Below are 27998 nucleotides of genomic sequence, written 5' to 3'. Positions count from 1 at the left end.
ATTTAAAGTGTTTTTCTATTAACCCATTGTCTGCGATATCACCTCGGTGGAAGCGGATGTAAAATACATAACTCACAAATAACCCATTAAATTATTAGCTCATTTATTTGAGGTGAATTCTACATTTCTCTTAAAATATATAATTCATATTTGAAGGAATTTAGAAACTAAATTCAAAGTGATTTGGCAGGTCGATAAAAACGCCTTTAACTCCGACATAGTTTCTCTGTTATATTCTAAATTAGCGTCTAGATAACCGCGATTACACGCACGCGCTTAGTCCTGTGTTTTGCTGGTGGTTTTAATAAACAAAATAACTTGAGGCTGCTGCAGGTTTGTTTCTATTTTTATGTGTTGATGATTCATTTTGACGATTTTAAATATAAAAGTTCCATTTTGTTCTGAAATAGATATATGTCTAATCTATGTGAAGCTAGTTTTTATAGAATTCCCGAAGGCTACAGGCTGTAGGCTACAGTCACAGACAGTAAATCTCGTCACTCACCGACTCAGTCGCAATAAAATAATACTGAAATACTCAGTCTCATGTTATAAAACAAATTTGCTTGACTTGAGTAATTTCACAACACTTGTTGGGACTGAGACATTGAGTGAGTCAGTATAACATACATGTAATTGTTAGTAGATTCTCGAATCATTGAGTCTATAAGAAGATAAGGTTAATTTTGGCCAGTGACACCATTACCGGTAACAAAAACATGGACCCAACATCTACTCCAGTCCATGACAAAACGAGATAGGTCATATTACAGGTGGATTTCCTGAAAGTTGCAATATCATGTGACTATTCTTGATGCAGAAAAACACAGAAATACCCTATGAGACACTATAAAATTAGAAACACAATATACTAAAAAAACCACACTAAATGTAATACCAAAAAACACCAACATGTATGTATAATGTATAATAAAGGAGGTATTTTCCTGCCAAGTCTTTAACCCAATATCATCGACAGTTTTCGACATTGCAATAATGAAATAATAAAGTCTGTCATTGAGTCAAGTGTTGTGGTTTCGCTTCCCAGCTTGTACGTGACAAGGAGTAGGATCACCTGTCCAAGCTCGTGGGTTTTCTCCGGGTCCTCCGGTTTCCTCTCACTGCTAAAGCCCCCTGCTCGCATGCAGATTATTGAAATAAAAATAAATTGAACCATGTTAGTCCCGAAATGACCTAGTTTGTGTCAAGTGGAGCTTCAAACCCATTTCTGAGTCTCTCTCTCACACATTTTGACCTGGTATATACATGTACGGTACATGTATTTGAATTGTACAAGGTCAGAATCATAATGACCCAGCTAAATTTGGTTTCAACTACCATTTAGTGCATTTACTTTCACATTCTGTGTGGATGTATATTGCCGTTGCCTGTGTCTCTGTGTCGCCTACAGGCCACAATTCTTAAGTGATCATCTTGAAACTTTACATACTTATTCCTTATACCCTAAAGATGATCCCTATTGTTTTTCGTGCATGCCCGACCCCCAGAGTCAGAGCCACGCCCATTTATTGTATTTATTTGTTTGTCATCTACAGACAGCATACTTATTCCACGCCCATTTTCTTTTTGTGTGTCTGTACTCTCTGTGTCACTTACCGCCTGCAATTCATAATCGTCTTGAAAACTTTTTTACATTTATTCCTTATACCCTAAGGCTGACCTCTATTATTTTTGGTGCATGCCCAACCCCCTATGACAAGGCCATGCCCAATGTTTGTGTCTTGTGTTTCGCCTACAGTCTGCAATTCTTAACAGATCCTTTTGAAACTTTGCATACCTATTCCTTATACCCTAAGGATGACCCCTATTGTTTTTTGGTGATTGCCCAACCCCCAGGGGCATAGCCACACCCCTTTTTTTTGTGTCTCTGTGTGTTGTCTACAGGCCACGATTCATAATGAATCGTCTTTGAACATGGGATATTTATTCCTTATATATAGTATAGCCTAAGGACGGCAACTGCATGTCCTGACCCCCAGGGGCAGAGCCACGTCAAATTTTTGTGTTTATCGTTTACAGGCCACAATTCTGAATGGATCAACTTGGTACTTTGCATATGTATTCCTTATAGCCTAAGGGTGTCAACTATTGATTTTGGTGAATGCCCCTACCCCCAGGGGCAGAGCCATGCCCAATTTTTGTCTTTAGCGCCCAAAGGCCACAATTCTGAATGGATTATTTTGGAACTTGGTATACTTATTCCTTACACATGTACCCTAAGGACAGCAACTATTGATGTTGGTGCAATCCCCGGTTGTACGTGGCAAGGAGTAGGGTCGCCTGTCCAACCTCGTGGGTTTTCTCCGGGTCCTCCGGTTTCCTCCCACTGCTAAAGACCCCTACGCGCAATCGAATTATGTAAATAAAATTAAAAACCACATGTTAGTCCCGAAATGACCTAGTTTGTGTCGAGTGGACGTTAAACCCCATTTCTCTCTCTCTCTTTTTGATGTTGGTGCATGACCCCCAGCCCTTTCGGCAGTGCCACATCCACTTTTTGTTGATATTTTGTCTGTAAATGATGTACAGGTTGAGATTATTAACAGATTTGGACCCAGGGGCAGAGCCACGCCCAAATTTTGTGTATTTTGTCTACAGGCTGGAATTCTAAATGGATCATCTTGGAACTTAGCATATTTATTCCTTATACGGTAAGGATAGCAGCATATCAATCATTTCAATAACAGGGTGGTACCTACACTCAAAGCCATTTAAAATGCAATGCCTAATTCAAAGTTTATTTACTGCAACAACTTTTAACAAATGTACATAACAATTGACAAAATCGACATAACAAGCATCTGTGGATAATTTCATGAATAAATTCACTACAAATGTACAAAACCGAAATGTCAGAGAACCATGAAACAAAGCAGGGGTCAGCTGAAGTCAATATCGGCCATCAGTATGTCCACCCCGAGCTCTTACACATGCCTGAAGGACTGGCACAGATGTCTCACTAAACGCAGTGGGATTGTTTGCCAATGATTTTGGAGTGCTCGTGCCAACTCTGCAATAGTTCGTGGTGGCACGGATTGAGTTCATCTCAAAGGTGTTCGATCGGGTTCATGTCGGGAAACATAGCAGGCAAATCCATAACACAGACATGATGATTGTTTAGAGAGTCTCTTGTCAGCCTGGCAGTGTGGGGTCGGGCGTTTTCATGCTGAAAAACCATCTGTCGACGGACGCCATGTTGAGCCAGCAATGGAAGCAACACCGGACGAAGGATAGCGTCAACATAATGTTGAGCATTGAGATTGCCTTGGATCACCACCAACTGGGACCGGAAAGTGACGTTGATAGCAGCCCAAACCATGACGCCACCTCCCCGAAACGATCCCTTTCCAGCACGCAGTTATGAGCAAAGTGTTCATGTCGACGTCGGTAGATACAGTGACGTCCATCAGGAAATTTGAGGTTGAATCAGGATTCATCCGAGAAGATGACATTTCGCCATGGTGTGTTGTGCAGATACCCTGATTTGCGGCCCATTGCTGTCTGGCAAGTCGATGACAATACAAAAGGATTTGACCTTGGTTATGTCAATGGCAGCGTAACCAAAGAGCAGCCAGTCGCCTTCAGACTGTTTGAGGGCTGATCTGACGTTGCCGTGTTCCAACAGTTCCCCTGGCAGTAGCAGTAGCTGACTGGAACCTGTTGCGCAGATGCTGTAGTCGGATGTGGCGGTTGTTACAGGTGGCGCTCTAGGTCGGCAATTCTTCCAATGGCGTGGAAGCGTTGTCTTGAGGCGAGCAGTGGTCGATGTGTGGACATTAAAGTGTCTGGCGACGGTTACCTGTGAAGCCGCTTGATTTAGCATGCCAATAGCTCTGTTCCTGTTTTCTTGTGTAAGACGTGGCATTTTTCAGAAGTGTTGAATGTTGAAATTTGGATCTGTATTTAAAGGGCCAGAGTGCAGGGAATGCACGTGCAAAACGTGTGACATGGGACTGCTTAAAATCGTGAAAAAAGACAAGTGTTGCATTTGTACAAACAAAGTTCATTACCGAGAACTGATATTGGGTTCAAACCCAGAACTCCACAAAAAGAGACCCATCACATGTTTCACCTATGTGCCATAAGATAGGAAAGCCCAAGAAAACGTTAACCAGAAATATTTCACAAATTAGCCATTGCATTTTTAATGGCTTTGAGTGTATTTATATTGTTCCATATCCAACCCCCAGGGGGCAGAACCACGCCCAATTTTTGTATTTATCGTCTACAGGCTGCAATTCTGAATGGATCATCTTGGAACTTTGCATATTTATTCCTTATACCGTAGAGACAACAACTATTTATTTTGGTGCGTGCCCCGACCCCCTGGGGCAGTATCACACCCATTTTTTTGTTAAAATTTTGTCTGTAAATTTGGCAAAACACACTCACCGCCTAGCCTTCTTTGCCTCTTGTCATATTACAGCCATTTCATATTTCATTCTCTTCATTTTAAAAAGTACCATATCAATCAAAGCAGGAATGTGGACATATATTGCAGCGATAGCGATGCTCTTGTTTACGCTTCTGAACATGATCTCTCGCATTGGGTTTGTTTGTATTTTACAAATATTGCAGGGCGAGGGAAAATGTGGCAAGGATTCACTCCTGCTAACTCTTAATAACCATATCAATATGTCTATTCACATAACTCCATTTATTTTATTTATAGGTAAGGTAGGTGTTTCTCGGTATTTAGCGTGTTTAGCGATATCTAGTAGGTTTTTCAGTATATAGTATCCCAGTTAGTTTTTCGGTGTTAAGAATCACTCCTAATATGTGGCTAAATAGTATTTTCTTATAAAATCTGTTGTCATCACAGCAAGCTGCACCAAGTGGGTGTAACATATCTACCAATTTGAGTGATAATGTGTTACCAAATACTTATAAAATACAAAAGAGATGAAGTTTTTATTCTCTAAAATTTATTTAGAGTTGACCTACTGTAATTTGACACTTAAAAACAGAGCTGTTTTGAAGATTGCTAACAAATTCTCTGTGAATAGAATACAAGAACAAGCCAAATAGGCTTATATTAATTTTCTTCCTTGTGGGTAGGATGTATAATATATGTACAATTTCATATAGACAAAGCATAATTACAGTATTTCAATTATAACAAATAAGTAATTACATGTAAATTAGATAAATAAATTCCTTAGTAATATCTAGTAGGTTGAATTTTACGGAGTAAAATGTTTTGTAAGTTTGATATAGTTTTTAACTGTTTGACAAGGCAATATAACAACATTCATTTGGTTGCTTAAAAGGTGATTGTGCTCCGACTGAAAGAATAGTCAGTTATGAAATTAGCATTCTGATAATTTCTGAAGGAGTAGACTGTTTCTTAAACCACTGATGATAAAAGTTGGCCATGACAGGAATAGGAAGAAATCCAACTCAATATTTGGAGACTACAAATGATTATATCTCTAGTTCTAGTCATATTAATAATTAATTGAGTGGTTTGTAGTACAAGACTGCTATGACATTAAATTTCTCAATAATCACTAAGTCTACTTATTGCAAATTCTAGACCATAACATGTACATGTATCTTGTTCTGGAGGTTGGATGGCCAAATGGTTAGCGCCTGCGCCCACGGCCACCTGTCCAAACTAGTGGGTTTTCTCTGGTTCCTCCCACTGCTAAAGACCCCTAAGAGCAAACGATTGTTAGCTCACTAAACGATTGTTAGCTCACTAAGCGACGCTGAATCTGACACTCATTACAGAGGTGATGTTGCAAATTTTGCAGAATGTCAATAAAACCAAAGAACTTATCATTGACTTTAGGGTTAATAAATCACATATAGTTCCCTTAACAATTGATGATGAAACTGTTGAGATAGTTTCAGAATACAAATATCTAGGTACTATTATTGATGACAAACTATCATGGAACCAAAACACAAACGCAGTGTACAAAAAGTGTCAACAACGCCTCTATTACATGCACAAATTGAGATCTTTTCACGTTAACCAAGCCATACTTTCAGTGTTTTACACTTCATTTATACAAAGCATTCTTTGTTTTTCTATCCAATGCTCGTATCCTTCCCTCACCGTACAAAACAAAGCTAAGCTAAACAAAATTGTCAACACGGCTAGCAAAATTTCAGGGGTTCAGCACACCCCACTCAATAGACTGCACAATAAATTTTTACCTAATGTGAGCAAAAAAATAGCCTTTGATGAAACACATTTTCTTTACAGTGAATACGAATTACTACCCTCGGGACGTCGCTATAGAGACTAATAGAGTACCAAAATTTAAAACAAAAAGATGTCAGTCATCGTTTATCCCCCAAAGCATATGTATACTAAACCAAGCAATATAAGACGAAATGCAATAGGCTGTCATTTGTTAACATATACCCATGTATTATGTATTATTTATATCTATTTATTATTTTGTATCAAATTCTCATCTCTTGTCTATGTCTAAGAATTCCTGTAAGGTAATAAAGAATTATTATTATTATTATTAAATAACACTGAACTGTATGTTAGTCCCAAAATGACCTAGTTTGTGTTAAGTGGACGTTAAACCCCATTTCTGTCTCTGTATCTTGTTCTATTGTTTAGATATTCCAGTTAGAAGGAAGGCTCATTATATTAATTGCTAATCTGATTAAAACACAGATCCAATTTCGTTTCGTTTTTATAGTTCAAAATTTCAATTTTACTTGTCTTTACTACACTTGGATCTGGAAGCGTTGTTATTTAACTCGTGTTCTGCTTGAAATGAGGGGTCAGCCAATCAAATTGTCTGTCGAATCGAGCGTTTGACCTTTTCTGCGCGGAACTGTGGGTAGACATTAGCGGCAATAGAAATCAAAACAAAGCAAAAGTAGATAAAAAATACATGGCGGTCGCTAATTGGTTAATCGAATGACTGACGTAATCGGGTCAAATGTCGCTTGCTTGGTCCCGACCTCATAGAACGTAAACTCCCACTATAACTTGTTAGATCTACATGCAATGTAGGCCATCGAAAGTATAAAAAACAAAACGAAATATAGATCTATATTTTAATTAGATTAATTGCAATTTTTAATCTCAGGTAAAGCAAGATGTTAATACAATGACAGATCTGGTCATTTCCTAGTGTGAAATGTTGGACTGTCATTAAGATGAATATATATTTGTATTTTTCAGGACACAATAGTTATTGTTGAAGATGAATGTTGGAGTAGCTCACAGTGATACCAACCCAACTCATTCCTATTTAAATAGTAAAGGAATATGGTTGACGTATCTGTTGATTATTTTTATTGGTCATTTACTGGTACTGAGTATACCATATTTCAGTGTTGCCCTTGCCTGGACATTAACAAATGTTTTACATGACCTTGTAAGTACATATATTTACTTTATACTTACTAGAAAATAAAATCAAATTTTTCTGTAAGAACGTCTCTCAAAACCAGACCGAAAGTAAAATCCTTGAGGGGGAGGCCAGAAGTATGATTTATGACATACATGAAGAAATTGATATTTTGTTAAGTAAAGTAATTGATGATAATAATAATTTCATAGGGCACCTTATAATGGGTTTAATTATGCAAATCAAAAACCAAAATGTGAAGAAATATTAACTTGTCATGAATGAAAACGGGCCATTATATTGTCCCATTAAACAGATGATACAATGTATATCTGCTTGATAAAGATTGAAAGAACCCCAAGGGATTTATATAGTTAAGAATTTTGAAAATGTCTTTGAAAAATAATCACTGAGATTCAGATATTTGCACATGACTAGAATAAAGGTTTCTAAGAGTTTTTAACACTGAATTAACTAGTATCAAGACCTGGATATTAAAATGATTGATTAAATTTGCATACCTGAAGGGCTGATGTGTGTTATACATGTATGCGTGGTATATGCACATAAGACATAAATAGTTTTAAATTACATGTTTTTTGATTGATCATATGTTTATATTATTTATTAATTATTAATCATGTTTCTCTACCTACAGGCAATGTTTGTGATGTTACATGTAACTAAAGGAACCCCTTGGGTCACATCTGACCAAGGCGACGCCAGAACACAGACGCAGTGGGAACAGATTGATTATGGTCAACAATTTACTGCTACTAAAAAATTTCTAACTTGTGTACCTGTTGCATTGTAAGTAATTTGGTTTTGTAGTTTTAGTCAGTGGGCTTTCCCCAGATTTCATTGCTGGATGCAATCTCGATAATGAAAGAAGAATATACAGTGAGGAGGAAGAGGAATGGGATTTAACTTCTACTCAACACAAATTAGGTTATTTATGTACTAAAAGAAGAGATATTTATGATTTGTATAAGACTAAGCCAGTTTGCAGTAGTACAGGGTTAGCCTTCTATTGTATGGTGAAATAATATTTGTTAGATCCGGTCGTAAATTTTGTATGCTTGTGTTGCTACCAGTATTTAATACGGGTTTGTTTTAGTTACTTTAAATATTGGTTATGAAAGTCTGTATTATAAAATATAAATTCTTATCGCGAAAGATTATAGCTAATCATTATCTCAGAGTGACAGATGGCAATGGATCATATTTCCAATAACCAATATAAAACTAAACATATAGCCTATACATATATTATTAGATATACAAAATCATTGACCATACATATATTGTAGATATATATATGTCTTCATATTATTACACAATTATTAACCATAGGCGTTTTACTCAAGTACCGCACTAGCCAAAAACTCACAATTATCGACCCACAAAATGATCGCTTTAGATTTTCTTGCATTTCTTAAGATATCTCAAAACAATTATAAATCCTGCCACCGTCGTTGATCACTCTGTAGAATTTTGTGTGAACTCATTATTCAGGCGCAGAACAGTAGGACGTTAAACCCCATTTTATTTCATTATTCAGGCCCCTGTTCACTTTGGCTATCAGCGAGATGTCTTGTGTATTAATTGGGATAAAAAAAATGAGTCATGTCTGCACATCCATGTTTCATTTCATTGCTTCAATATTTTTTTTCTTTTCAGATTTATGTTGGCAAGTTTTTACACAAAGTATGATTCCTATCATTTTATTATCAATATTTCATTTTTGTGTTTGAGTCTAATTCCCAAAATGCCTCAACTACATGGGGTTAGACTTTTTGGAATAAATAAATATTGAGCGACAGAAGAAAGGACTTACTGAATGGATGAATAAAATGTATTCAAAGAATAGCATCAGTGGATTTGATTTGATTCTTTGGAGGAGAAAAAGAAATTTAGTAATTGTTGCTGTAAATTGTGGATGTATTTATTTAAGGAAAACTTGTAAAATAATTGGATGATAAAATGTAAATAATGTACATGTATTTCCTCTGTAACCCAGGTAACCATTTTGGTCTTGTCCTAAAACCACTAGGACATTCCACTACCATCTTAATTGTCAAGGGTAGACATGTCTGTTGTATTACTAAATGATCAAGACTACATTATTCTGTGAGTTTTAAAGATACAGCTATGTTTTGTATCGTATACTTTCACTGTGCCAGATCAAACTTGTTGAGTGATCTATAATATTGAATTATTTTTTTTTTGCTGGGAATCGGTTAAATAGATTATGATATATACGATGAATGATATGTTAATCCCAAAATGACGGAACTATTGTGTCTTCAACTCCATTCTATCCTTTATTTAGTAATACAACAATTCTTGTACCATCCCTACCAGGGATAGACAACGTAATAGTGGATGCAGGTACAGGACAAGATAATATCTAAATCTGACACTTCACTACTCCTTTGTTTCTTATTTCTTGAGGGATGGGCAATCAAATTAAAACACAAATCGTTTCTTTCTATAGTTCAAATTTCATTTTATTACTCTTCACAATACCAAGATCTGAAGAATTTATTAATACCTGTGTTCTCTTTTGATACCCTATATGACTCCTGATACAATGTCCACAAACTATATGTAGTTGACACAATTTCTCTTACAGCTGTATGTGGAGGTTGGGTGGACGAACACATGCACTTTAGATCATACGGTCTGTAACTGAGGCAAGTTGTGTGGTTTCGATTCACAGCTTGTAAGTAACAAGGAGTAGTCTCATCTGTCCAACCTCATGAATTTTCTCTGGGTTCTCTGATTTCCTCCCACTTGCCAAAGTAGTAGTGAAATGTCAGGCATATTTTGAAAAAATCAATGATTGTTGAAATTAGGATTACCTTGTTGTGTATATAAGAGATGCTTACATGAATTTACTGCCATTAATAGTATGTGTTTTTTTTATGATATATATAACCATCAAAAATTAAATTTCCTTATATTGGTGAGAAATTTATGTCAATTCTAGTAATAAAGATTTGTGCTTGTTTCTACCTATCCTGAAATATTTTTTACATGTTTCTCTAGTGTTTATTACAGTCCAATTACAGTGCTATAAGTAATGGGATAGGCTGGTATTTTGCCTGTTTTCCAAACCTTTTAATCAAACAATGTATATTGTAGCGTGTGTAACACATGACAAAATTATATGAAATACAAATTACTTGGAAGTTTATTTCTGGCGACGTTTCAACGATGGTTCTCTCGTCTTTATCTTTGCTTGATAAATAACAAGAGATCCCTCATCGAACCATCGCCATAAATAAACTTTTAAGTAACTTGTATTCCATATAATTATGTAATATGTTATTCTAATTCAGTTACTAAATGCTGCTTGCACCTGTGGTATTTGCAGAATTTCTGTTACATTAGATAATGAAATTGCCTTGAATATAAATTTACCATTCACTAAAAGACAGATGATTATTTTCCAACAGGACATTATGTATTTTAGCAAGTGAATTATTGTTTATAATGGCAGAGGTCAACAATTCAACGGGATTTGGTTGTGTGACTTGGGAAATTGTAGATACATGTATATTTAAATATATTGTTATCTAGTTTCACCCTTTAAAAAACAACAAGCACTTATAATTTTATGTCATATATTATTTGTTAAATGCAGGAATATCCCATTTGTGACATTCACTCTACAATCTGGTATTGATTAATAAAATTTGTTGTGGTTTTGCTGTCATGGGTGACATGTACTGGTATTTTATGATTATTATCAGCACTGGAGATGGGTCATTAACTTTGAATAAAACATCATTATTTATGTGGGTATTTTGATGTTGAAACTGTGAATGTTTTATTGGTCCTCTTTCTGTTGTTATATCTTAACATATTCCAAAACCTTAAAACTTTTATTGATAAGGAGAGCTACAAGATTGTTTGTTTTATATTAGTTAAATCGTGAATGTTTGAAATACCAAGTTACCATATACTAAATTACCTTGTTTGATCTTGGTTTTCTCCATTAAATACAAAAATGTATAGAAAATGTATTTTTCAGACATACAAATGATTCTGAAGAGGACAAATATACCATCAATTAGTCTATCCTGAACCTTTCTCCCTTAAAAGTCATTCTTAATGTATATTTAGATATTTAGTAAAAAAAAATTATCTTTTGTCTCAAAGATATTCTGATCTGGGCTGATTTCCTACTGTTTCCAGGTTTAAAATAGGTGCCAGTAACTTGGAATCGGGTGTCAATAGTTTGGACAAGATATTGGCATTATGTCATGAATTGACATGTTAGTTTTTCCAATGACAAGATGATTCCTTCTCTTAGTTCTAGAAAATCATCCTTGAGGAATATTCTATAACATACTCAAGGGGTAAAATTTATTTTCCAGGGATAAAAAGATTACACCTTTAGCTATTGATCATTGTTTACAATATGTACCACTTATTTGTAAAACTCATTTTCATAAATGGTTAGAATTTTTGTTTTTAAAGAATCTTATTTACCCCCAAAATAAATTTTTGGTGTTTTTGTTTTTCACAATTCAGTTTATTGTACCTTTTTTCCATTCCAAAGCACAGTATTTTTTTCGTGTATGGTATAAATGTTTATAAACTATATTTTGTTATAAAGCATGAATTTTTATACTTCAGGATGCATTATGTAAAATTTACTTTACTTTATTCGGAGTGAATAAAGATAGTCTTGATTGTCAAGTACCATTGCTACGATAATACACAGTCTATATTATCTATTTTCTTAAATTTTTAAATGGCTAGGCTGCTCTAATCCATTGAAAATCTGAGTCATCCGATAACCTAGAGAGTTGATTATGGGCTTGTGATGTTAACAAATGTCTAAATAACAATTTATATAATATTTGGAGTAGGTATATTTAGCTCTTACATAATGCATCGTTAAATTTCACACACAAAATAATCGCCCTGTATGATCTCTTCAATTAAATGTTAATATTGGGTGATTCGTACAGTTCTACACCCAGGAGTTCTTGCTATCTCTGTTACTCTACGTTCATCAATAAAGTTCTTGGTGGAGTGAAGGGCTGAGAAACTCAATAAGAATGTCTATTTTTGGATTCAAAGCTTTTGTATTTATACGATAGTGTTTCAACACAGTTTTCGACTCATGTCATCAGGAATTATGATACATGTTTGACCAAGCCTTTGAAAGCGGTGGAATGGAGCATTTTTAAAGATCCCAGGAAATTCTTGGGTCCGGTTTAGAGACCAGTGTACCCTTTGCACCCCCTGCACCCCCATTTCATAGGCCTTTACTGCTACTTTAGCTACTAAATAAATTTGGCACTGAAAAAGACTAAGTAATAAGACCTAAGGAGAGGAGAGGGGGTGCAATCGGTACATTGCTCCAGGGCCCATAAAGCCCTAGCACATCAAAATTCTCTCAGCGGCAGCCCTGCTAAATAATTAATATAGAAGTTTTCAAATCCATAAGTTTGTATTACCAGATATATATATGCCTGAAGAGTTTTAAAAAAAAACCAAAAAAAAACCTGTTGATCCCACAAAATGTAAAGTTTTATGTTCATCATGTACATGTATTCAAATTATCATCACTTGGTGTATGTTAGACATGTTAAAGATGCAGTATGTAAAAATTTAGATAGAGCCAACAATTCTCGCTATAATAGTTCAAAAACAGATAGTGAGAAATGAATATATTGAAAATTTTGGCCAAATTACTTTATTCTGAGCAAAGTTATGAGTGGTTGAAATTTTAAGATATTCTCGATTGTGTCAAGTACCATTGCTAAGATGTTAAACAAATTCTCGTCTATCCATTTTATCATTAATTAAATTTTAAATGGCTAGAGGATTGGTTCTAATCCATTAAATATCTTAGCCATCCAATGATCAAGAGAGTTGATTACGGGCTTGTAAGGTGAATAAATGTCAAATTATTATAACATTTGAAGCAAGAAAAAAGATTTTTAATTGGAAGATTTAGTTCTTACATAATGCATCTTTAAATATTATTATTCCATTCCTTTTTAACATTTAAACATTTTGTTTGTGATACAAAACTATTAAAATTCTTGGGCCGGTTGTTCAAAACTCAGTTATTTTAGTGATTCGTTAAACTGTAACAGATTATCTTGCTAATGTGTCAGTTGTTAACTGGCCATTAAATTTCTGTTGCTGGAAAGTCAATTTCATTATCTGTTAGCTAATGCACAGATGTTAATATGATAAGACTGTTTGATCATTGGCTGAATTTTAAATTCAGTATACGTGTATAGTCACTTCATAGAAGTTATGATTAACAAGAAAATGAAGGAAGTGGGTTAACTGTGCAGTCTGTTCACAAAACTTGATTAAAGACAAAAAGATAACTGTTATATATCCTACAGAAAACAACAGAATTTCTCTCTGTTGAAACTCCATGTTAACGAATAGTTATACGTTAACAGAGCTTTGAACAACCGGACCCTGTGATTAAGTTGTTATTGTAACATTGCAAGTTATATTTGTTGGATAATGGTTATTATTTAGTGGATAACAATGGTTATTTGCTTTGTGTATGTAAATCACCCTGGTATATAATAATGTATATATAAATAAATAAAACATTTTGACCAAAAAAAACCCCACCATTTGTTTTTGTCTCAATTCATGAATGATAGAACTACAAGATGTTTATTATGAAAATTAAATACTGGTTGGCTGTGTATTATGAAAATTAGATACTGGTTGGTTGTGTATTACGAAAATTAAATACTGGTTGGTTGTGTATGATCCAAAATCCAGGAAGTTATGGTCTGATATGCACGAAAATCGAAAGGAACCAAGATTTTTGGGATGTAAACATATATTTTTATTTTCATCACAATCAGATATTAGATACTTTGGTATTACATACCTTTATACTATTTGCGTTTAAGCAGCAGCCATTTTGTTGGGCAGCTCAGTCTGATTTTTACGAAATTCAAACTCAACCATCATCAGGGTGTTACGATGAAATATTTAAACAATTTTTAAAATCAAATAAAAATTGTTACCCTAGAGGTTCCACAAGTTAAAATCAAGATTTTATTCCATACAATCAGGGGCCATAATCCAGGAAGTTACGGTCTGATATGCATCGATGAATATGGAAAGGAACCAAGATTGTTGGGATACAAACACATGTTTTAAATGTATCAAAATTGTGACCTCTAGAGGTTCCACAACCTAAAAACATGATTTTTCATACAACCAGTGCCCATAATCCACGAAGTTACATGCCAATATCGAAAGGAACCAAGATCTTTGGGATGTAAACGGATAAAATTTGAGAACAGACAGACGATATATGTCCACATGAAAATGTGGATGTATAAAAATTAAATACTTTTTCGTCAAAATCGGATAAAAATTGTGAACGAACAGACAAACAGACAATATATGTCGCTTGACAGATAGAATTCAGAATAAGAGTAGGTCGTAGTGCCCCTGTCCAGGCTTGTCTCATGACACTCATTAGCCCAGTCAGTTAAACAGTAAACCCCATTTCAACCACTTCTGTCTTCATTGTGCAGAAAAGTAGGACATTAAACACATTTCATTTCATTTCCTGTATTTACAATTGCTAATGGATATGTCTAGCTATCTAGTAAAGATTGCTTTGGGTTATGAAGAGCAACAAAGTCCACATATCTTTATTTTCATAATTCATTTCTACATGTTACTCTAACAACTTAAATAGTTTGATTATTATGTACTTTGATCAGTTACAATGGTATTTTAAAGGTATTTAGCAGATTAGATATAAACTGCAAGCTATCATGAAGTGACAAAAAGTTTGTTTGGATATTAAAAAAACACCTCACAGTGTAATTCATGCATCCCTTGATCAACTGTTTTTTGTTAATTCATGAGAGCTTTAACTACCTACCATAACTATTAATGGATACCCCATTGCAATTAAAAACAATAATTAACTATACATTATCTCTAACCCACCAAAAATATTGGTAAAGTTTTCAATTACCACTAACTCATATTTGTAACAATTATAATTTAAGAACTATTAAGGGAAATGTCTAATTCCAGGGAAAGCTATACTTGTTACGTAAGAGTCAGGCTATAACTATTGTATAACAACTATATAACCACATAACATCCTCCTCTGGTAATTTTAATCTAAAGCAGACTGAGCGGTGGGTCATGATGGATGTTTCTGGGTTATCTATAATGTAAATAAATGAGGATATAAATTTAGATCAAAAATAAGATACACATTGGCCATTGGAACGCCAGTCACTTTAAATGCATTGCTTTTGAGTTTGATTTTTCTTTTCGATGTAACTATATTTTATTATTATCTTCATTTATATAACCTCAACCGTTGATATTGTTTACAGTCTAGTTCAGATATTACAACAAAAATAATTCTTAATTTCAAATCATTTCTAATGGTCTTAAAGTCTCTAATTGGCATTTTGAGCCCCTTGCAAACTACTATATTGGGAGAGTTGAATCTCTGAAAGAAATATCGTTCTAAAAATCCAGTATGATGAACAGAACATTTGGTATCCTCTGCAGATGATCTAAACGAGATATGGTGAAAACAAACCAGCGACACCTAAATCGTTAAAATTTTTTGATTGGTCTCAATTTGAGTACATTTTAGCTTGAATTATTAAGCCATGAAAAATTAGATATTGTCTGAAAAAAAATGCAAAATGACGATCAGTGACTTTGAAATATGTAACCAAGGTTACAAAAACAACAGTTAAAAGACATTTAAATTTACTTAGTTTTTTTTTTTGTTCTCTTTATATATATGAAATACCAAAATAAACCAAAATTCATTCTATATGCACTGATGACCTGGTTTATTGTTTGGTATGAACTTCGGTTTAATATTCTGAGTATTTCGATGAACCGAATTTTACGGTACTCTTGTTCCAAATTATCTTTATTCTCGGAATTTGAACTAAACTATAAAATCCATCCCTGTTAAATAAATAGTATCATAATATATACCAATAATATACTGAACTATTTAATAAACTATAAATGTATATATATGAAAGACAAGGTACACTAGCTATACCCAATTTCTCTCAGTACACCAATATATTTGAACACAGACATAGATTACCGAGATTGCTAGTAACTCTTGTGTATCTGTAATGTTCTGAGTAAGAAAGACAAAACTTGTGGTGGGTAACATAAATCTTTAACTCAAGTGCTACTCAAATTGTAAGAGCTTTTTAGTCATCTCTCACACTAAAAACAGGAAATTTAAAATAGTATGAATTAATTCCTTTTGAGATGTTACGTCTAAAGCCCAAAGAATGTGTTGTAATTTATAGACCTAATGTTAAAGTGATCTGTTTATCATACTCAGTTAACACCAATATCATTGAAAGACCTATTACCTATTTATTTACATATTTATTTACTTATATTATTTGTTAAATTTGAATATTCTCTTTGAGACATGTTTCTTTTAGCTACAGTCCTGTTTTCATTAGTCTGTTTGGTGTAGGAAGGTAGGATGTTAAAGGGTGAATAAAAGGCAGGTTTAGTTTGTCTATATACGGTCCATGGTTTATCAAGGGTGTTTAAAAGGAAAATCCTCACACCAGTATTTAAGATCGCCCCTTCTTCAGGCAATAGCAATCATGTCCTGTAAAAAGCAAGTGACTTGCTGTAATATATCTAGAGATCTCATTTCAGAATCACTTCTTATATGTAGTCGGTAATAATAAAATCTTTAATTATCACACATTAATGCCTTATTTGAAACAAATGTTTCTAAGTTTTTACATATTGTATTATATCATTATAAATGTCATGGTATATTCAATATTTTATGAATAAATATTGTTTAAATCAATTTTTAAGGATTCAAAATTTAACAGTTCTAGGTATTTATAAATGTTGTGTACTATACAGTATAAATTTTATACTGTATAGTACACAACATTTATATGATACTAAGACCGACCATTCTTATCTGAAACCTAAAAATTCAAAAATTGTAAATAATCAAGAAATAATCTCAAATATATTGATAAATCTGAATAAAATGATATATAATTTAAAGTTAAACAGCATATATAGTAGCAGGAAAACCCCCAAGTAGTTTAATAATAGATAGATACAAAGTGATACAATATTCAGGCAAAAAACAAGAAAAATATAAATATATAAAATCAATTTTGTGTACTTTGTTAAATTCAACAATTATAGAAAAGTTGTGATTGAAAGAACATGGTCAATATATAGAAATTATAATGCATGTAATTAAAATATATAATATGCTTTTAAACCTAACACAAATTCGTGTATATTTACACCCGATACAAGTTCATGTGTATTTTACACCCGATACAAGTTCATGTGTGTTTTACACCTGATACAAGTTTGTGTGTATTTTACACCCAATACAAGTTCCTGTATATTTTACACCCAATACAAGTTTGGGTGTATTTTACACCTGATACAAGTTCGGGTGAATTTTACACCTGATACAAGTTATTGTATATTTACACCCGATACAAGTTTGTGTGTATTTTACACCCGATACAAGTTCCTGTGTATTTTACACCTGATACAAGTTCCAGTGTATTTTACACCCGATACAAGTTCCTGTGTATTTTACACCCGATACAAGTTTGTGTGTATTTCACACCTGATGCAAGTTCGGGTGAATTTTACACCTGATACAAGTTCTTTTATATTTACACCCGATACAAGTTTGTGTGTATTTTGCACATGATACAATGCCAGGTCCTGTGAATTTTACACCTGATAAAGATCTTGTGAATTCTATACCTGATGTAAGTTCGTCTGCAATTTACACCCGATACAAGTTCTTGGGCATTTTACACTTGTTACATGTTCTGGCGTATTTTACACCTAATATAAGTTCCTGTTTATTCTATACCTATAGCTTCTAAGATAGCTAATAATAAATATTCTACATTTGTAAATAAACAAAACATGTTTAAAAAGATAAACATGACATTAGATTATACATCTATTAATATAAATATTATCTATTAACAATCCCATTCTAACAAGATAAACAACTATAAAAAAAACCATATTGAATATGGTAAACAATATTACACAAAGAGGCCAAACCCATTTCAGTTCTCTTTACAATCTGATTAAAATGCAGATCTATATTTCATTTCATTTTTTTTATACATTTGATGGCCTGCACAAGAAGAAGATCTGACCGGTTGTAGAGGAAGGTTGCATCAGAGGTCATACAAGTGGCTTTTGACCCTATGACATCAGACATTGATTAATTAATTATCGTTGACGTTTCTAGTGGTTTACCCACAGATTGAGTTCTTCAGGATCATTTTAAGCAGGGTTCGAGATATTATAATCATAATATATTATAATAAAACTTAAAAATTTGAAGCTAATAACTCTTGAGAGTTTCTGTTATGAATTTGTTGTGGCCCTTGCAACAAATTGCACACTTTGATATTTTTACTTTAAAAAAAAATAAGTCACATCTAAATTTCATCAATACTTTACAAGCATATGGTTGTAATTCTTAATATTTAGATAAATTTGCAAAACAATTTCTCAAAAACATGAACAAAATTAAACATTAGACAGTTCAGGAACGTAAAAATGCCTCAATACTTCGAGGGTACAATACTTGCTCTTTGTTATTTTATATTGTAATTTTATTTTTGAAAGAAATTATTTTCGAAACAATAAAACATTAATAACTGTATTCATCATAGTAAAAGTCTTATATTGTGGAATTATCATATTTTACGATTTTCCAACCATAAATCGTAGATGAAAGAAAGCTGTGATTGTGAACCTCAATCACAGGCACTAATAAAATTGAGATGGGGTATTATGCCTAAAGACTATCAACATGTATATATTGCATTCATATTCTATTCATGAGTAAATAACTCTCGTCTCAAATCCCCTCTTATAAAATTCATCCACAGCGATTTGAAAGACATATTTTTGATGATAGGCTTTTTTATAATTTTCAGATGTATATTCATAAAATAAGTTAGATGACCAATTCCATGACAGGAAACCAGATAAAATTAAATGTAAAAGAAAAAGATTCGTAAAGAGATCGAATATAAAAACCATCCTCCTGTTCAACAGCCATCATTAAAATTAATTCTTTATCCAGTGATTTGAGAGAACCCAGTTTCAGAGATGGAGCTCCTGTTCCTAAGTTACCTGTCAAAGTAGCATTAAATGCAATATGAATATTTGGAGACAATGCAAACACGGTTTCTTTAAACTCTGGTCCTACGTCAATATTTAAAGAAACACCATCTGTTTTTACGACTATCTGAAAATTATAGGTAGCATGATTCTTAACATGACAAGTATGACCAAGACTTTTCATCAAGTTGCAAAATTTGAATTCATCAGAGCCTGATGTATTTTGATCGCAAGGTGGGAATTCAACGCCGTAAATACAACGTAGAGGATCGGCTAAAAAGTTTGGCAGAGTATTCATAAAGCCATCAGCAGTGTTTTCGATCTTTGAAATTTTTGTGCTAACTACCTCTCCAGTCCAACTTATTCTTGTTCCCACAAAATGATCGCAGCGTAGTTGTAAACCTGCGATATTATCTTCTGATTCTGGGATACATAATGCCTTAAAGTCATCCCATGTAAGAACAGGAGACGCTTCGGTTTTCAGCGACGGCATGCGAACAAATAATAGAGGTACGATGGCTAAAAGACTAAAAGATACCATTAGAACTTTTTTAATTGTAGCATATTTCTTATCAGCAGATTTCCCAAACATTGCCTTCGTCTGAGTCAAAGCTATAGGAATCATCAACAAAGCGGCTGTGACAAGAATTTTACCGAAAAGTGCAGTCTGACACAGTTTGTAAATTGCAAAAACTGTCATAACTAAGAATATTAATAGACCCATTGGTAACAAAATTGGCATTAAGATATATCCTATTGTTGCCCTTAGCAACCCAGTAAAGGATGTGTAGGGAAAGAAAGAGGTTGTTATGTTCCACCAGAAGTAGCAGACTAAATGTGGAACCAGAATGCGATACGTACCCTGCCATGATTTAGCCATAGCCATTCGTATAAAGAAAATAGGTATCAGCAAAAATGCAACTGATGGAAGACTGATATTACCAAAGAAACCGAAACCAAAGTCAATTTGATAAAACGGTTGACTTATCAACATCACAAACCACTTGATGACCGGAATTTCGGGAAAATTTTGCAAGAAAACGGGCAACGACGCCAGTAAATTTGCACCTAGGGTTAAAAAGGTTATCTTGTCATGGCTGTCACCAAGTCCAATAAAGCAGAAGACAGCAAAGAAAAGTGCAATAACACATAACTCGGATACTGGTATATAATCTTTATTAGCCAATGAAAAACTTGCTATGGCTACTGGCAGATTGGAAAAAAATACCAAATATGGTGTGAGAGAATTCCATGAGTATTGTGATTCAGTTTTCTCTATGTCAATAGACATGTCGTATTCTTTCAACAAGCCAGCAAGATTTGCGGCATCAGACTGCTTTTTACGTTTATAGAACATTTGCATGGAGGAGATCGTGAGAGAAGCGAAAGATAAATAAAAGATAAATAAGGGAATAAAAAAGAAGAGAAATTTGGGTGTGATATAACTATATACAAATAACAGAGCAAGTAAATAAATTTGATTGGTGGGAATAAGGGAGACAACCCAATTCATTCCTTCTTTAGATGAATATTCTAGAACATGATCCATCATCACACCTGCTGTCTGCCTTGGGAACTTTACAAACTGAAAAGCAAAAGTAGGAATACTAAAAATCTGGTATCTTTTATAGCTTCTATATAAAAACAGCAGGTTGTATCTATGTGGCAAAAATATTTTTTTGCGGAAATACAAATCTTCTGTTTCCAAAAGTAGGGTGACCCACCATAAATAAATATCTCCATATATCTCGACAATTACGCCACAATATTTATATATATGCCAAGCCTCAAATCAGTTTCACACAATTATAGTCACTAAATAAACGATCATGTTGTACTTAATAAGCTATGACCATTAATCATGTATAAATAATAGACTGAAAACTGGTTCCAAGAGTCGTCCATAACATCCAGACACTTTTGAGTAAAAGATAGGTTACGTGCCCTTGTTTTGAAATTAGTCTCGCTTAACCAGTCTATCGACCATTCTACGTCTGATTGACAGGTCGGGATAATCAAGACTACTTTTTTACGAAACATAACAGAAAGCTAGAACAAGAAATTGAATTTAGAAATAAGCACGTTAGGTAGCTCAACAATCGTTTTAAGAAGCTTGTAATAGTAAAATGAAACTACTGCTAGTATCATGTTCCTGTCTAACCCGAGTGATTCAGAGATATTATTTGTACTAAACCAAAAGATGCCGCTCTTAACGGTACAGTTAATGATAAAGCAATTTAAAAAATGAAACGAACGTAATTTCTAAATCTGCTGTAATAACCAAGAAGCTTAATTTTACTGTTATTCAAAATCGTCAACAATAAATTTTTTACGGCTGTAATAGTTGATAGATTTGTAGAGAATTGCATGTGCCATGGCTATTTATAGTATCATACTGCCAGAAAGTTGGTCTCGGCACGGCGAATGTGCACGCTTCAGTGGTAGTCTCGAACTATCAGCGGTGGACTGTATTTCTGTGAGTACATGGGTCACCCTACCAAAAGCTTTCGGTGATAAATTCCCAAATTCCACGCCTTGAATAAGTGACAAATCATCGTCATAATTACCAAGTCACTTGTAGAAATGAACAATTGAATTCCTTAAATGGAATGTGTTACGTAATTCTGCCAAGCAAAACTAGTGATTACTTTTAGACTAGCAGTGGGAGGAAACCATAGGACCCGGAGAAAACTCACTAGGTTGGACAGGTGACCCTACTCCTTGTCCCGAATAACCGAGGAATCGAAACCACGCCAGTTGACTCAATGACAGGCCTTATGATACAACGCGAACGCGCTAACCCTCCTTTTAAATTTAGGAGTATCATTTTAAAAAGATAATTTCACAAAGCTAATCAACAAGTTTTGGAGGTAATCCAGTTATCTTTCTGATTTGATAGCAATGGATGTCTAGGGTAGAGAATGCTTGCGTGAATGGAAGGGGACTGTGTTTACCCATGATGCTTCTTATTCTCTTAAAGGTAACCCATAACAACGTACCTTTTGAAGTGTAGTAGCTGATTTATAGGCTTCTGTCGTACCCTCTTCTTCATCAGATGTAAGAGTGAGAGTACCTTGAATTTTCTTTGATAAAGTTTTCACAAAATCATTCTCAGTTATTTCTTGTCCAATTTTACGACCTGAAAAAATGTGATGTAAATTTTATGACCAAACTCCAAAAATGGAATGAAATGAAATGAGGTTTAACGTCCACTGTTCAGCTCATACTGGGCTAATGAAGACGGGCATACGCCATACAGTGTACTATGCGGGAAATTTTGCCCGGGCAGTGGCACTATGGCCTACTTTTTATATTGAATACCAACTGCCAAGGGATCTTTTACGTGCACGCAAATGTATACACGGGACCTCTGTATTCTGTCCCGTCCAAACGACTAGACAGCTAAACTTGTCAGTCCCTCCGTCATGCACCACTGACGAGGGCAAAACCACGCCAGAAAATCCCAATGAACTGTCTCGGGCAATGCAGGGATCGAACACACGCAAACTCAAAAAGCTCAACTCCTAATTCTGCATAATCTTAGATGATTTCTACTAGATAACCATGTGTTCATTGCTAGTATGTAGTTTCCATCAGACTCTTACTGCATGTTAATGTTTTGAACTGTATTAACGTTTTGCGACAATGTAATGTGGTCTTGATCATCTAGTAACATTATATTAAAGGAGCTAATTAAATCTCTGACTCAATATTTTCCATAATATTTGAAATAAAAAACATGAATTAGAATTCAGTATTTATCAATTTTAATGAATATTGATGTTGTTATCTTGCCATGAAACTATCAGATCCTAATATTCAATATTTAAGACACAACATTTTATAATCAGTACATGAGTCGTGTACCCTATGGTTTCGGTGCCATTTTGTAATGAACAAATAAAAACATATTCTACAACACGTCAACACCATATGCGGAAGTAATTAGTAAAGGCTGATTCACAAACGACAAATTAATAATTTAAAAAAACGTGGAGAATGCACTAAGCAGACATAAACGAGTGCCTTTGTATTTGAACTGTCCACGTATTTTTTCAAAAACTGAATATAAATCAGTTTACATACATTCATATTACATTAAAATATGTGCTTTTGGAACCATTTTTGTCTATTTCAAGGTTCCAAAAAATAGAGCCACACGCCCTTTATAATACAAAATGTGCAGTTTTTCAAATAACTTCATAAAGCATTAAAACCCAAGCAAAAAAGCACCCAACTGTATTTCAATATTTTCTTTTTACAATTTTGGGAAGTCGCAAATTAATTTGGAAATATAAAGATTATTTTCTTTTCAATATCACCATTCTGGAAGTCATTTATTTTAAAAGACTTACCGGCAGCCATCAATAATTTCTGTTGTCTTTGACCAGGTAGACTTTTAATGGCTTCAAAATATTCATCCCGACTAATCGCCTTCTTGTGAGTCGAGTTGAGATTTTGAAACAGACGAGCCGAAGCATGGCGGATCTGTTTTTCTAAAGTTGACGTGTTAAGGCACCATTTTATGTCTGGGCCATTTGTTTCATCTATACCTAAAAAGAAAATATTAATCATGAACAATTTTAAATCTAGGTTTTGCCAAAAATTAATGGAAGCAAAAATACCAATCTAATTGACAGTTTCAATTCACAGTTTTCCAACTTCTGAGTTGACCATAGTTAAAACAACATACTCAGTGATCTCAGACAGATACTGACCAGGTTATTCGGGGTTAACATCTATAATACACAGCTACAGTTGAAAACTGAATTTAAATAAAAAAAAAACAAATCAAATTTCAAGCTCATTATAATTATACAAAGAGAGAGAGAGAGAGAGAGAGAGAGAGAGAAATAGGGTTTAACGTCCACTCGACACAAACTAGGTCATTTCGGGACTAACATATGGTTTAATTTTATTTCAATAATTCGCTTGCGCGTAGGGGTCTTTAGCAGTGGGAGGAAACCGGAGGACCCGGAGAAAACCCACGAGGTTGGACAGGCGAATTATACAAAGATGAATGTGGTGTAAAATTTTTTTTATCCTTACCAGTTTCATTTTCCACACATTTTTTCAAACAGTTGGTTGCTTCTTCGTTTCCTTGTTTTGAAGATTTAACCAACCAATTCAAGGCTAACTTCAAATTTTCATCTCGGTTGATGTTTGAATCAGCCAGTTTGAGATAGTGCTGACCAAGTTTCGCCTGATGTTCTTGGGATCCATTTTCAGCTTCTTGTTTTATGAGCTTTAAGTTATCCTCTGTGAAATAAACAATAAGACATTATCTTGTTACCGTACTGGTAGTGATAGAACAAGTAAAATAACCAACATATAAGTTGTGTTAATTGAATTAGACACTTTACTTACACCCATATAATATTTGAGAGACAGAGTCCAAGATAGACAAAACCAAAACTATATAATACATGTAATTAGCTACTTTAACATTGATGTTAGTGCAGCATTGCCAACCTCTGGTCCATACACTAAACGGGGCACTTCAGTACGGGCTAGACCGTTTTTATTTAAAGATGGGTTCCCAGAAAAGTATTTATCGGGTGGTTATTTCCAATAAAAGTATGGCAATTTTGGTATATATGGAAAGTAGAGATATCCAATCTTACTAGAAAAAATACTGGATTCCCCGAAAAACACTCATGGAGCGTATACAGGACAAAAATGTAAGGGTTCCCCTAATCAACAGCCCGACGATTATGACCTTCTGAACGCACGATGTCAAAGGTCACAAGCAAACATTGAGCGCTTGATGTACAAGTTGATCAACTTTATGATGAGTTAGAGACGTACAATACTTTCTGAGATAAAAATGACGGAAAAAGACTCAGGTAGTGGATAATCCGAGAATTTAATTAGGATTCGATATTTGTAATAAATAGTAAGCGATTAAAGACAACATCGTCTTATGTATGCAATGATTTCTCCTTTGACTCCCAAGACGTGACGTAAACATGACCTGGTTTGATCGAATTTTAATAGCAGGGCATTCCTTCGCAATTACAATGTTTGAGAAGGATTTGAAGCATAATTATGACAAATAAATTAGTTTGAATATGTTTTTGGTCCATATATACCATTAAATCACCCAGTTTGTACGCGGGAACCCATCTTTAAGGCCTAGCAGACTGAAACCTAGGGCCTCAAGATATGGGGGTCCTCTGGAAAGCCATAGGGTGTATAGTATATAATATATTTGACACTGTTATATAATATTTTTTTTTATGATTGGGAGGGGTCTGCGCTCATAAGTGGAATAGGCAAATTTGACGCATTTATATGTAAAAGGATTTAAAGGGTCAATCTCAAAATTCTTGCAGAATAAAACTGTTTAATTTTTATGTGAAAACCCTTAAAAACCACTACCTTCTAGAGCAAGAAACCAACTCAATATACGTTTTCAAACAATTTAAACACATCAGTCTTCATTTGGAAATGGTGACCGATGTCCCAAGTTGTATTATACGGTGTCTGGATAAAACCAGATATTTATTATATAAAAGTAATGCTTAGGTGGAATTTACCTTGCGTTATCAACTACAACCTCTAGCCTAACGGAATGGTAATAGATTCAGGTCACCCAACGAAAAAATTTACTTAAAAGGGTACGTTACATGTCCGGATAATTGGTTTTGAAGTTCAAGTTCAAACAACTCAATATTTAGAGCTGAAATTTTCAGACAAGGTAAATACACCATTACTCTAAATTTCATACGTACACAGACTTTTATTTCTGAGACTCTGTTAAAATCGGGATGGTCCCTTTAAGGTAGTTTTGCGTTAAAATTATAATAACTTAATTGTGGTCTTCATCCTTAATAAATGAAAAAACCTCAAAACTTGGACTACTTGGAGATTGTCATCCGTGACGACCATGAGACCCTGACTCACTGATGCAATATAGATTATAGGCCTATCAGTCTACCTATTGTACATCGTAATAAACAAATATCACAAAAAATAATACACAGTGCACCAAGCTGTTAAATATGCACAAACTTACCCTCTGGAACTTGTTTTTCTACTTCGCTGGCAGCCATATTTGTTTAGATGTGTTCGATTGGACTTCGTAATATGACACCATTCGGCAAACAAGCAAAGTGACAACCGAAGGGAGCCGATTTCTAAATATTATTTTCATCATAAAAGTAAACGGTAAAGTGGGCAAAACGCATTTGCTTTGCGTAAGCCGTGCGATCATTAATACAGTTAAAAGGTATTTATTTCCAATAAAAGCATGACATATCATGGCAATTAGAGACACACATTCATTGAAAATAATTCTCCTCCCCCACAACTATAAATATACAAATACACAATATATTAATACACACAATAATATACAACTACAAATATACAAACCCGGAATATATTAATACACAACTACAAATATACAAATACAGAATATGAAAAAAAAACACAGGACAAACATGCGTAAGGGTATCATGAACTGGAAACCTGCCAGCTATGTAGTTGTTGTTTACTCGAGTGATAGCTAAGGGTCGTGGGGGTGGGCGGTTAAGGTCTGCCGATTGAATCTGGCTAGCGATTGTGAGAACAATGAGAGACAGCAGGGTTTGTGGTTAAAGAAGTTGACGGAAAAAGGAAAGTCAAAGTATTTTACTTAAATTATAGGCTTCGATATTTCTGGTAGACAGGGAGTAACTATAATACAAGTTTAAGCATGTCCCACTCTTCCTAATAAAGGGAGGACAAACGGCGTGGGGTACATAAGTTCCTTGAAACTAAATTGTATTGGGGCGGCAGGGGGGGGGGGGGTAAATGGTGTTTAACGTCCTACTTTTCTGCACTAACTGGGCCAATGAAGACGCGTATATGCAGTGTTTCAATCTGTTTCACAGAGGTATTTTGAAAGTCTTTTATCTCTGCATGACTGCTTTCTCCGTCACATCACGTGGCGTCGATCATTTGCTAAATGGCGCGTGCATTGTTTACATAAAACGTTGTAGCGTAAAACTGTTCCGGAAAGAATGGTGCCTTTTACTCATTTTATATCAATCTGTTTCACAGAGGTTTTGTGAAAGCGTTCTTATACTGTATTAATTAGATGACTGATAAGTTCAAGTACGCTACAGGTGACGTCACATAAGACGATTTTTGCATTAACATGGTCCGGACAGAATGGTGCCTTTTACTCAGTTTATCTACCCATAATTTACACTAAATAGGAAATTTTTTTTTTCATCTAGATATGCTTCAAACACCTTTATATTTTTTTTTTTTTTTTTTCTAATAATTTTAAAAAAATGAATGTTTTAGAATTTAAAACCGATATCATCCCTTTAAATGATTGTAGCGGCCTAGCGAATATTCACTGCTGATCAGTGCGATGTTATATACCCATTTACATTAAATAGGAAATATGTCTTACCTACATATACTTCAAACACCTGTATTTATTTTCTAATATTGCAAGTATGTCAA

The 27998-nt window shown here is 34.3% G+C and overlaps 2 protein-coding genes across 2 annotated transcripts; one reads left to right on the top strand and one right to left on the bottom strand.

Moving 5' to 3' along the window:
* The first annotated feature begins 250 nt into the window (after positions 1 to 250).
* On the top strand, positions 251 to 13972 carry LOC126807677 (ORM1-like protein 2). The gene is made up of 4 exons (XM_050532431.2): positions 251 to 333; positions 7181 to 7376; positions 8008 to 8159; positions 9030 to 13972. Exons 2-4 carry the CDS (start codon positions 7203 to 7205, stop codon positions 9163 to 9165), a joined length of 462 nt encoding a protein of 153 aa, XP_050388388.1. The 5' UTR covers positions 251 to 333; positions 7181 to 7202; the 3' UTR covers positions 9166 to 13972.
* Positions 13973 to 15004: 1032 nt separating this feature from the next.
* Positions 15005 to 26632, bottom strand: LOC126807673 (wolframin). The gene is made up of 5 exons (XM_050532422.2): positions 26557 to 26632; positions 24588 to 24797; positions 23894 to 24091; positions 22538 to 22677; positions 15005 to 21123 (listed from the first exon to the last, which is right to left on the bottom strand). Exons 1-5 carry the CDS (start codon positions 26591 to 26593, stop codon positions 19372 to 19374), a joined length of 2337 nt encoding a protein of 778 aa, XP_050388379.1. The 5' UTR covers positions 26594 to 26632; the 3' UTR covers positions 15005 to 19371.
* Between the last annotated feature and the right edge of the window lie 1366 nt (positions 26633 to 27998).

The sequence above is a fragment of the Patella vulgata genome, chromosome 9 (assembly GCF_932274485.2).
Source record: "Patella vulgata chromosome 9, xgPatVulg1.2, whole genome shotgun sequence".
Classification (NCBI taxonomy): Eukaryota; Metazoa; Mollusca; class Gastropoda; family Patellidae; genus Patella; species Patella vulgata.
Note: the sequence above shows the minus strand (reverse complement) of the source record. Positions and strands in the feature narration are given on the sequence as shown.